The sequence below is a fragment of the Cryptotermes secundus genome, unplaced genomic scaffold (genome assembly GCF_002891405.2).
Source record: "Cryptotermes secundus unplaced genomic scaffold, Csec_1.0 scaffold979, whole genome shotgun sequence".
Taxonomy (NCBI): domain Eukaryota; kingdom Metazoa; phylum Arthropoda; class Insecta; order Blattodea; family Kalotermitidae; genus Cryptotermes; species Cryptotermes secundus.
The window spans coordinates 904,568-917,770 of NW_019736411.1; the positions used below are offsets into that span (position 1 = coordinate 904,568).

General features: G+C 40.3%; 1 protein-coding gene across 1 annotated transcript in view; it reads left to right on the top strand.

Annotated features, from left to right (window-relative positions):
- Positions 1 to 13,203, top strand: part of LOC117282744 (sodium channel protein Nach-like) — a 28,961-nt gene that overhangs the window by 10,975 nt on the left and 4,783 nt on the right. Inside the window, exons 6-10 of the mRNA XM_033753603.1 lie at positions 4,551 to 4,722; positions 6,356 to 6,501; positions 7,150 to 7,327; positions 10,129 to 10,411; positions 12,479 to 12,727. Coding sequence (XP_033609494.1) covers positions 4,551 to 4,722; positions 6,356 to 6,501; positions 7,150 to 7,327; positions 10,129 to 10,411; positions 12,479 to 12,727 — 1,028 coding nt within the window. The remainder of the gene's footprint in view (positions 1 to 4,550; positions 4,723 to 6,355; positions 6,502 to 7,149; positions 7,328 to 10,128; positions 10,412 to 12,478; positions 12,728 to 13,203) is intronic.

The window sequence follows — 13,203 nt, forward strand, 5'->3', positions numbered from 1 at the left end:
GTTCCCATGTTCACTAGTATCAAAAAGAGAATTCTGATGGAGGCTATACAGGGAGAGTCAACAAACTGAAACAAATTGTGTGAAGACATGTTTTAAATAATCGTAATTGTCCTCTGAATTACTGGGTTTTCATATTTTGCACACCGTCCGGTATTCTAGAAACTAGAAAACCCGATAATTCTGAGTATTATACACCATCGACAAAATCTTTAGGATCTACGAACCGGAACTGTACATTGATACTTCCTTTAGCGTCAATATTACGTGAGCCATGTTTTCGCAGTCGTAACTTCTCAAATTTGAAGTCCCGTACAATACTGTGATACAGATATTTACAGCACTTATACAAGTAAGTAACAAGACTATTACATTGGCTTCTCAGAAGAGTTTGTAACTTCCTTAGGCGTCTCTTTCATTGCTGAAACATAGAATTTTATAAGTAATCCCATGTTATGAACAGTTTATATTCCGAAATAAAGAATTCTATCTTCTAGGGTATAACGCCGTGTAGTCCGTCGAAAGTAAAAGACGTCTTCCTCCGAAAAGTCGGTCGACTTTCAACGGACTACAGAGTGTTATATCCCAGAAGATAGAACTGTCCATAACTACCTCTGTGATAACCTCAGTTCCTATATATTCCGAAATGTTCGTTGCCTTTTTTTTTATTAAACTCGAAAATCTCTCCGCCACACATAATTAAAATAATGAAAATCAGTCCACAGTAGCCTGTTCAATCCATATTTAGCTAAAATTAGCACATTTTTAAATAATCACAATATAAAGCCAGTAAAGAACGAGAAATAACAGAAAAACAATCGAACTAAAAACAAATAGTTTTTGTGCATTTTTTGTACGATATGTATGAAAAGAACGCTGGTCGTTTTTGTTTGATTTTCTGTCAGTCCGTATGTTTCAATTCGAGAATAGCTGCATTGATTCTGACAGAATTTTATATGGATATTATGCAATTCTAAGATATCTTAAACCCGTACGTTTCAGTTCCTTACTCTCAAAAACATAAACATGAGAGATGCACAAACTAGACGGTGGGAGAAACACTGTCGAATCTAATACTGGGTCTTGAAATTACGTATATGTGATAAAAGAAAAATATATAACTGTTTTAAGGTCCTCTCAATTTTTTTCAATATAAGTCAACAAAATGGAGCTTCCTTGGAATATATATCTAACCTAACTAATGAACCATTGAAGTTAGGAACGTGGAAATCAGTGCGGAGATGGAATCGAACAAATTACTATGAATTCTGGTCCAAATGCGGTTTCCAAATCATGTTGTTGGTGCGAATCTATGATGTTATGTGCAGTAAATTTAAATAAGATCTAAAAGTTTGTGACGACATTACATTAGTACAAATATTACGTTTGTGTACATTATCCGTCTTCTTGTCTGTATCTAAAATGAAATAAATAGGACGGTGTTTAGGATAAAGACAAGACTATGGATAATGTCCACAAACATAATATTTAAACAAATTTAAATTCCTTACACAAACATAACAAGTATAGCCCTAGTACTTAGAGGTGACAGTCCTCTGACGCGAGGTAGGAGAAGTATTGTTAGTGGCGGGGGAGAGCTGCAGCATGCCGACAAGTGTGGCGGGGAATGCAGTACAGGCGTTCTCAAAAGGAAATAACTTCTTACCTCATTGTGTTGCATAGTGATGGTGGTTTATTCTCGTTGACATTCACACATCCGATGTTAAGTTTTAAGTGCCGAATGGCAGACTGTTTTGCACTATACACTATTATACACTTTTCACTGTTATATACATGAAGAGTTTATTTACATATCACACGGGTCTATTCTAAAGGGGCAACACAAGCAATGTCCGATTATTTTTTGTTTTCTTCCAGCGGAATCCCAGTTTCAAAATAATTTTCTTTAATGAGGGGATGCATCCCTGAAAATCTAACGTTTTCTTCAACTTTCATGAACTTTTTTCAGGGTAGGTCATTAATTGTTCCTCGCACCATAGACTCGTTAAAGTCGTCCAAAGTGGCTAGTGAAGGGTTCCTAGGTCTTTCTTTATGGGGTGTCGAAAAGGAAGTGGAAGCCCCAGATTCGATATTTTTTATTTCTCTTATTATTCTTCTGACACTACTTTCCAATACACCTGTTGCCTTTGCTACTTCCACTCCTATGTTCTTCACTGTAATTGTTGGCCCAGCCTCTTTCATATACTTATACACATTACTAACAATTTCTCTTGATTGTGAATGCAACACTTTTCCACTCAATTTACTTCGTGTAGGTGGCATGTTAAAGGAGATAGAAAAAATGTACAAATATAAATAAACAAAAAAGAAAATCAACGAATAAAAATACACAATAAAATAAAATATTGTCATTGTCACCACTTGACTTCTGGCCCAATACTTCAATGCGACGTCTCAGCTATCTTTTGCTGTGGTTGGATCTCAACTGTCTTCGGCAACGGCTATCCCAATACAGACTTCTTGCTGTCTTGTTGCTGTCTTCCGTCTCTGTAGCTCTCGGCTTATGTAGGTGGTCTGCGGACTGGATACCAGACACCATTTCTCACTCTTTCGTTTCTACTGTCCGCTGTTACGTAACGGGCGCAACGAACACTCTGTAGTTCATTTCTTGAGAGACACGTTCGTTGCTTCTGCATTCTCTACGCAACGGCTCCCTGTTCTTTGCGTTACCATGGAAGTGCCTATTCCAAACTCACGTGTTCGCCAATCCGTTGTCTTGGGAGAGCTCCTTCACAACGATCCGTTTGTATTCGATTTGTTGCAGTAGGAACTCAACAATTCCCACTGTAGCCGTTGCGTGGCGATGGACGTAAGGTAACGTGCCACAATATTAATACAGTAATTAGAGAATAATACACTTAATACGACTCCAAGAGTGAAAACTTTTTAACTTGACTGTACAAAGAAGAATGTTCTTGAGACGCCTACTCGCACTGAATGCAAACGAATGACTAATCACAACACCCCTCAACTTTCACAAATGGACCTGCCCATCCACTGCGCAGCTTTTCCTGGACTGTCAGCTCTAAGTACTAGAGCTTTACATAAATTGCAGTCAATATGTTTAACGTGTCATGAAAACTATCCGAAAGAGCTAGGAGCATAGATGCAAAGAAAGCACGTGGAAGCTCTGCGTACTCCTGCACTGATTACACCTTTCAAATCTTGTTCCCATTGGCTCGATTAACGGCATTGCTTCTCAGCTAAATTCTAAGAATCCTGCTTGGCTCACAGCTTTAACGAACTCCCACGCACCTGCGCAGAAGGCGACAAACAGTTTACTGAAGAGAAAACAGGACGTAAGGCTTAAAACCAGTTACCCTACGATCGAGCGAGCTAGGGTAAAGGAGCGTCCACATTACTCGTGCACATGCTCGTGCTCGTGCTCGTCGGGAGACTCGTCTGGCTTTTACTCGTGCTCGTAAATCTTCATCCACACTACTTCAGTTGCTCGCCAGGCTTCGGCGCGTGAGGATCCGTATATTTACTCATGGTGTGTAGAGGTTGTAGTCGTGTTTTAATTTAGTGGCTATAGTTTTTAAATTAAAAATATATATTTTGCTGTCTCGTGACTTGTCATATCGTCCACATTACTCGCTAGCATAGCAAGTCACACGAGCACGAGCACGAGTAATGTGGACGCGCCTTTACGGGAAAACTCTAGAATCATATTCGGGAGGTCCTCCATTAGATTCTCGGCCGAGACACCTGCTGTTTTAGCTGAAGACTTTCGTGGTGCTCCTCAGGCTCTCCAGGAAAATATAAGCATACTAAGTTTATTACGTCATGATGGGTGCGTTCCAGACAATTTCAAATACGTCCATCACCCTACTATTTGACCCCGTGTAATCTACCCTCTGATAGCGTCACGAAGTATCCCCTCAAAAAGTACGGTATCAGGAACAGTTCTCCGATGGAGCACTGGTTCGTTCTTCCCCCCCCCCCCTTGGCACTACAGTCCCAGTGGGCCTAGGCCTACCTCCATGAACTTCTCCGTTCACTTTCGGTTTTTCTAGATCTTACACATTCGGTAGGACTCCTTGGGCGGGTGATCAGCACGTCGCAAGGCCTCTACCTGTACACAAACACAAACTAAACATCCATGCCCTGAGTAGGACTCGAACCCAGGATCCCGTTTTCCAAGCGAGCGAAGACAGTACATGACTTAGACCCCTCGGCTACCGTGACCGGCCTGGTTCATTCTTATGAACTGGTATTTGTATCGTTAAATTATTAAAATAAGGAGCTAAGTACTAACTTGCTTCGGTAAAAATCTGTTATACGGAGGCACTCCGGAGCCAGTGATCGGTGCCAAAACCTGCTTCGAAATGTTAGGTTTTTCATGTTTCTTAAATGATTCAAACATGAGCTTACATTTCGAGTTATGTTTCTAAAAATTAGTCTGTAACTTGTTCAGCTAGTGCATGCGAAAATTAGAATGTTCACTGTTTCTTTCATATATATATATAGTATATAGTATATGGATTTTCTTAGAACACACGCAGCCATAATTTAAAATCTATCATTTTCAGGTACATGAATCGGACCCTCGACGATCACCTGCAGGAAAGGTTCCGGCATGTTCTAAGTGGCTTATCGGTGTTCCAGTTTCCATTCTACTACCGAGTCGGACCACACTTCAACCTGGTTAATGATCTCTTACAACAACTCAATAGCTTTACTGTATCAGAATTCATGTTGCAGGTGGGTGTATATCGCTGCGTGCCCGTGGTAAGCTTTCTTAGCCTAATTTCCATACTAAAAATATAAGGAAGTTTAGCAGGAATAGCGTAGTCGGAATAGCGACTGGTAGCGGGCTGGACGACCGAGAGGTCGGAGTCTGAGTCCCGGTATTGTCAAGAATTTTCTCATGTCCACATCATCCAGACTGGTTCTGGGGCCCACCCAGCCTCTTATCCAACGGGTACCCCCATCTGGGTCTGGTACAATAGATCAGAAGTGGCCGCAGTACAAGGGATTTAGTCCCACCCCACTAACAATAAAAAAACCAATCATTGTAGCTAATAAACATTCGAGCCTTGCTGCTTCTATTGAATACAGAAAACTTCTTGTCTCATTTAAATAATATTAATCCTTACAATAATAATTTGTCCTGCTTCTTCGAGTTGATTTACTGCTTTTCCCCTGTTCTCCTCGCCTCCACGTTTTCGGCAATGGTTGATTTGACATTTCTTCTGCAGCGCCTCGTCACTCCCTTTAAATTATTTCCCTGACTTGTCCACGCGTCACACACCATCCAATCCCAAAAGTTCGTCATCCTTTTCTATTTTTCCTTGAACTTTTTTTATTTATTTAAACAAGTATGTAAGCTCCGCCTGTCAGAGTTCCTGATGTGTTTATAAAATATTATATTATGACAAATGAAAATAAACAGTAGTAATTCTTATTTAAGATGCTTAGTTCCACAATTCTCTACAAGAACCTTCTTGAACAAATTAGAATATAACTTTCTTTCTTTATGAGAAATACTGATTTCGAATCTCGGAGCGATATTAAATATCACTCTATATTTTTCTTAATCCCGCCTGGATTATCGCTAGCAACAGATCCTGAATACAGATTCCAAATCCTTTCTAATCGTGATTATGCTTGCATCTCATTTGAAAGGACATACCCTCTGTAGTAGATACAGCGTCCTTTAATGCGTTAAAATCTAAGAATGGAATACACTACAGTATAAGCTATTGTCATAAATTCGTTTCTTCTTCGCTATGAATTCAACCTCTGACATTCGGCATGTTCAGTCATTTGTTGCTGTTTTCAGGTAACCAATCATAAAGCTAAAAAAAACCATCCCTGTATCAGGCCGTGAAGGCCCATAGAGTTGTGAGACGTGGAGGCTCCCATTTTTTCTGTAGGCAGTCGACTCACAGATGGTTGTAAGTTTGTCAGCTTTACGCACCGGCCGCCCTTTACCTCCCAGGAAGATTTCTGGTATTCATAGGCTGAGTCGACCCCGGGGCCATAGTGCGACTGGAAGGATTAGGTAAATTGAAAAGATCCACCACATCGGGACTCGAATCCGCAACCTTCCGGCTTGTAACATAGTGGCTAACCAGCTACGCTACCGCGTGCCCCGGTAACCAGTCATAAGTTTACAGAAACTAAATTTGTCTCTTACCGAAACGAAACTCGGCAAGACAAGGTAGTGTCTCCCTGTTAAAAAACCCAGCATGGAAAACACAAGAATCTGCATTAATTATGACCTTTTCTTCCAAATAACTGGTCTATCTAGCACACAGGAAATGAGGAGCTTCACTTTTCTCCTCTAGAAATAAACCCCACTGATGGTAACATACATAATGACCTGTTCCAGGTACTTCCTAGATGCCATGAGGTGTTCAAAGAGTGTTTCTGGACAGGAAATCGTGTTAACTGCTGCAACGTATTTCACTTACAGCGCACGGAAGCTGGGTTCTGTTACTCCTTCAACTCTATGACTTCAGAAATCACAAGAAACTGGCAAGCTCTATTGATTATTTTTATGTCTACCATAATAATAATAAAAATAAAAATAACATAATATATAAGCCCTATTATTCATATTCAGTAAGAACTCCTGCTTCGTGTTCGAAATATAGTGAATTCGGAGACCGGTTGTTCTAACTATAGTTGAACAAACCAAAGAATTCTCACAGGTGGTTGGGATAAAAATAGCTTGGAACACATGTTCCTCAATTCTAAAATCCTAGGTTCACCTGTTAGTCCCCTTTCCTAATGCTACTACCGAAAGAGTAGTACTTCAGATAGAAGTACAAAATTGAGTGCAGAGTAAGGGGAGCGTAGGAGGGGGGCGGTCTGTGGGATTTCTTTGCCCGGCTCCGGTATAAGATTCTTCGCGATTTGCTTTAATCGTTCCGGGGAATTCGTGCCGCGAGCGCTTCTTCTCGAATCCTTTCGTACTCATTATTCAGTACTGATAATATAATTCGACGCTATGTGATCCTAGCAACTGAAAGAGCCGTTGAATAACCCAAATCGAATAAGTAAACAAATATACGTATTTGTACTGGAATTGTTCAGTACAAAACCTCTACCGATGCGTTCACTCTTACTGCAGTCTCTATGATATACATTGTGAATATAACTAATTCTACCTTCTCTCACCAGTTCTGCCAATGATCATTTCTTTTCCGACGGCGAAACCAAGGACTGGGGCAAGGAACAAGGCTGTTCACCTCGGCACAATATTGCTTCAGGCAGCGCTACCGGACTTGAGGTGTTCCTGGAGAAGATTCCTGAATGGGACTCTCTCGGAGAAGGGCAAATTGACCCCAACGGAGCTCGGGTTAATGCTTTTCCTTCAACCTTTCTTTTCTACGTCACCACTTCCTCACCTCGAACGAGATATCTCGCTTAGAATCACTGACCACGTGCTTTGAATAAGACGCCAGTGTTTGATATCACTGGAAGTATGCTTTTCTTGACAACACATATTAGATTTTAATTTGTATTATGACCGTCAACACAACACAACGAGAGGTATGGAAATATCTTCAATGGAAATAGTAGATGTTAATGTTCATTTCACTTATTTATTACAGATTAGCTATACTACATGTTTCGACCACAATTCGGTCATCATCATGTCTTAAATGAACCTATCTCAAGTAATTAAACACATTGGGTACAATACGGATCTGTACTAGTTAACAGATTGCTGCGTTGTAGCAAATATCTTTGGAATATATTCGCAATATTAAAAAGATAAGTTGTTTCACAATTGAAAGTCATAAGGAATTTACTATATAAAAGAAGACAGAATTCAACACGAAGTGGCAAATGACATAACGGTAGCACGTGGATGTATGTGAGGCCCTAACTGGTCTGAAACCCCGCCACTTCCATTACATGTCAAGGTATGTCACCATTTATCGAGTCTTAGCAAGGTCACCTTAGGGCCGCGCCATAGTTCAAGCGGTTAGTTGCTGGCTTTCCACCTCGGCGACCCGGGTTCGATCCCGGGGTCTGATCAAGTGGGATTTGTGGTGGACAAAGTGGCGCTGGGGCAGGTTTTCTCCGAGTACTTCGGTTTCCCCTGCCAATCTTCATTCCGCGAATTGCTCCACAATCACCCACATCTATCATCTGGGGCTGGTACAATATGCCAGAAGTGGCCGCAGTACAAGGACTTAGACCCACCCCACTAGCAATAAAAATGAGGTCACCTTATATCTTTTCCTAGTACGCACTGACACAAGTGAACTTATTATCAGACCTGACCAGAATCGTATCTTAAAGTGCATTCCTAAATTTTCGGATGTGGCGTCCGAAACAAATTATTTTGGAATACTGCACACCTGCCTCGTGTTACATGACACTCATGGGTCACTGATTCTCAGTTAAATTCCCCTTCTACATAGTCCGAACCACATTTCTCATTCTCTCACCGTCTCTGTCTCTTTGTCCCTATCTCGATCTGTCTCCACTTCTCTCTCCCATTTCCCCGCAATATTCCACCCATTTCTTCTCTTTCTGCATCTCCCCCACTCTTTCATGCTTCTATTAACCGAATCGCTCATTTTGATTCTTCCAATGGCAGACTAAACACGACCACAAAATATGGATCTAAATGATTTGGCTGTCGTGTGTTACGATGGGGGAATCGTTCAAGTCTCTGATGCCTTCGAGCGCCAAACCTCTGATCACTTCTGGCCCCAATAGATCATCCAAAAAGGAGTAATCCCAGAATGCTCCAATAGTACGTCTCCCTGGCCAGTTTTGTTATGGTTTTCTTGCTCCATCTCGTGAGATCAGCAACAGTTACCATTACACAGCGTAAGCCCAGTAATAGAACTGTGAAGAGGCTACTACCTTCCTCCTTTCTCATTTACTGTGACCATCTAACCACTGTTTCGCATTCTTACCTTTATACTATTATACTAAGTTATCCATAACTTCCTGGTTCTGGGAATATAAAACCCAGAATTCCCTCCTTAAGGGTTCTGAAGATGATGTATTAAACTAGTGAACTTTGAGGGTAGGTCTACCTAATTGAACAAACTGAACAAGTGCTTACCCATCCCGTCACCTGAGAGCGAAAACACTTCTGAGATTTTGTGTTCTTTTAGAATACTAGACGATGGACATAGTCCATAACATATGTAATCCCAGCTAAATTTCAATGTTTACTTATGGAGGGTTGTGCCATTATAAAGCCATAGAATTTTTTTTCCCTACTTAGTAAAAAGTCCGTTAAATAGTTCCTCCTAAAGAAGGCGTAAGAAAATAGTTCAACAAAACCCTTGCCCATTCAGCATCTCAGCACAATTCAGCCACCGTTTAGACTATATTACTACATTTACTGGAACCGTGTTCCACGTTATAGCAATAGGGAGCAAGTGCTGCATTTCAGCTTAGGTAGGGTACTCCCCGCAAGGTTGTCACCTGTCCAGTGCACAATCATGTTGGCATCTGTTTACTTTCTTTCGGGACTTATATGATAAACATGAGCAGGTTGTGTTGATTTTAAAGAGCATAACTCGGGTGCTCTACAAATAATTAGAGGGCATATACAAGTAAACGCTCTTCCAGAACAAGTGAAGTGCCAACAGTTTCAGATTCCATCTACTTATAATGAATGTAGTGGGGGGAACTAGAAATAGAAAATTGAATTCTGTAGGAACGAAGACATCAGTTTGTAAGACATGGGCCCTCTATACCTTCCACACTTCAACAATATTTAGTTTACTTTCCTTATTTCGAAAAAATGAAGTTGGCTTATAAAACCAAAACGTTTATTGTGAGTCTCCGCATCACTGCCCCCAATCAATTTTCGAATCTTTAATAAACTTCGTATGTAAATTATAGCATTTGAGTCCATCTCAACGGCGTGCTTCCCAAATCCTTCCCATCAGTCTGTGTATCTGTGTGTGTATCCCCTATCATTCACAGGCAACGGCTCGGTAAAAACGTTACCGAGGCAACGAATAGACAAGCAACAATAGAAGAATTCTTGGACGCTTCGTTTTCTATGTCGTCCGTGTCTTATGGAAGGAAGGAGATTAGCTTTCTCCCAGAACTTTTTAGTTACAGATACTGTGTTAGTAATGTAGCCAGGCTTCTCAATTTAGGTTGTCGTTCGTCTAGATTATGATTCATCATCCGAAGGCTCCTCCAGAGTCTGGTAAAAGCATATATATGCCTGAGAAGATCGCGTCAACTTTCGCTGTCAAGATATCCCCAGTGGTGACAGAATGTTCTCCTGAGGTGCGAGGGTTGGATATGTCGATTAGAAACTGCATGTTTCCGGATGAGCATCACATCAAATACTTCAAGACCTATACGCTTCAAGGCTGCCTCATTGAATGCAGAATGAATTGGCTCATCAGTAAATGTAGATGCCACCCTTACTTCTACGACTTTGAACAGGGTAAATATACGTAACTGATGTTATTAGTAACTATTAGCCTGTAATGTGGGTCTGCATTTTGTGACATTTGAAATTCGAAGGTTATGTAATTCTGAAAATTGATTCCTCATAATTGTAAAGTCTAACAAGATAATCAGATAATTTTCATTGTATTTTGAGGAGTTGAGCGTTATTATTTCTTACTGGATGTATACTATTATTAATTCCCTGTACATTGCGATTGGTGTCATGTTTGACCTAAGCGCAATTCCTGCTAACCACTAAGTTGAGTGGAATCGCTGGGTTGGACGTACAGAGATCTGGTGGTAGGCATTTCTCAGTGACTGACGGTCAGTCAGTGAGTCAGTCTTGGGCTCATGACCAGATATTTATTACTGTTTGACAGTTAAGGTCTTGTTTTTGTGGGGCGCCCTCTCTAACGAGAGGACGGGTCTGTCGTTTGTATATGTTGTTGGTCTTTGTCAGCGCAGTCTTTCTCGGGTCCAAGTCCCTTGGGACTCGCGACGATATTTTACAGTCTCAGATCTGAGACTTCCCTTTTCATCGCCTCCTACGACTCGCAGGGTCACGGTGGAGGTATTCGACCCCGCCTCCACACGGGTCGTCCCAACAACTGAAATACTAGGACTCCTTATAAAACTCCAGCATTCACCTTATAGAAACCTTCTCTTCCATTCATGTGTGTTTTCTAGTTGACTAGGAAACGTGTCCACAGAGCTGTTCCCTACCAACGGCTGTTGTACGGCCGCGTATTTACACAGCTGTTACTTGGCAATGTGTCTGCATGTCACAATATATTCCTTCATTCTTTTCGTCCTTGTGAGGAGTGTGACCAGTAGTTGTCAGACCCCTTCTCTCTTCTGAGGCCCCATTTTAAAACACATAAATCTTAGAAAGAACAGAAATGACGTCATGGCTCCCGACTGTACCCGAAACCGAGAATGGCTGTGCTGGCGAGACCAGAAGCAATTTACCCGACCAATCGATCGATTTTCTCTCGATTATATGATATTTTCTGACGTGATCCAGCCGAGTTTGTTTGATTTTAGAAAAAACATATTGTTGCTTAGATTTTGTTGTAGCGTACATTCATACCTCGACTCTCAGCAACTTAACTGTCCACACGTTCAACAACATTGCTGAGAAATATTACTAAGAAAATGATATTATTTCATATATACGTAGGCATATTCTTTTCCCAACAGGTGGTGCTCCTGAATGTAATATTTCAGAACTGCCGTGTTTAGCGCTTGAAAACAGTAAGTGCATTTTACTTCATAAGTTCACAGGAATTATTATTACTGTCTTTGTACATACCGGATTCATAATGCATAGCACAAAACCTGACTATGTAACATCATGGAGTTTAGTAATAATAATACAAAACAAGTTCCTACCTAACATAACGCAAGGATGGAAACTTGAATTAAGTTAATCATTTTACATAATATTGTCAGAAATATCCATATACGTAATATTTATACTCCCTTCGCAACCTCTACAAATTGCTTAGCTCAAAGATCATACTTCCAAAATTATAGCACCAGTGGCGTTGGATCTTCATAAATATTGACAAATAAATATGTCGGCCGCAATATTCAAAAGAAGTTCATTGAAACTTAGCCAAGGGTCAAACCAGTTTCACCGAAATATATCTAGAAGTTCAAAACTGGCACAACTGGCTGCCTGTCACTTCTCAAACCCTCGAACCCACCCCCTTTTCTGAAAATTTTCTTCTGCGCATTCAAGGTTACTCTTGACCTTGTTCGAAGTTACGTGACACTTGCTTTAACGTGTACAGAGACAGTACCTCTCGATTCATTGTTTTGATATTTGTACCTTAACTTGTCAAAAATATTATAATTTGTATATAATAAGTTACATATTAATGGGAGAAGGATTTATGTTAAAAGAGGGCTTAATTAATTATTACTGGAAGTTAAAAAAAACAGTCACTCATAAACCCCATAACTCTGAAACCTTCTTTACCTTTAGATATAGTACTTCTTAATTGAACTCACGGAAGCAAATCTCATACTTACTCAAGCAATTTTTGTTCTCTTTCAGCTAATCTACGAGTATATAATCCACCACCTGGATACCAGAAACTGAATTCGGAGAACGCATCAGCAGTACTGAATTGCTCCGACTGCTTACCCCCATGCCACGACAACACTTTTCTTGTGGATTATGATATGGTTCCTGATACTGACCCTACTACAAAGGAAAGCACTGGCCACATTGACGTTTTCTATAAGGAGATGGGCGCCATCAAGTATCGCCGAGAGAGAGCATTCACTTTAATGCAACTAATTGGTTAGTACCCACAAAACAGACAACTATGCGCACTGACTACAGAAAGTAATTCCGTCTCCAGTCCTTACCATGCTATGAACGAGGCATTTCAAGAAATTCTCAGTTCTAAGCAGCTGCAAAATTTGAGAGTATAGACGAAAAAAAAATTTCCTGCTGTCTCTAGAAAATAAGAAGGGATTTTAATTCAGTTCAATTTTTTATTAATTGTGTGCCGAGTCAACAGCTACAAAGACAATTACAGACAGAGCACAGTGTAGATACTGGTAACTACATTATGGACAATCACTACATAAAATCAAAAACAAATTACAGGCAAACACTGGAGGAAAACACATTAATACAGAAGAAGTGAACAAAAAAAAAACGAAGTAATAATACTAATAGTAGTAGTAATAATGATGATGATGATGATGATGATGATGATAATAATAATAATAAATAAATACGGAAAGTGCTACAGTGTGAAGCTTGAAGCC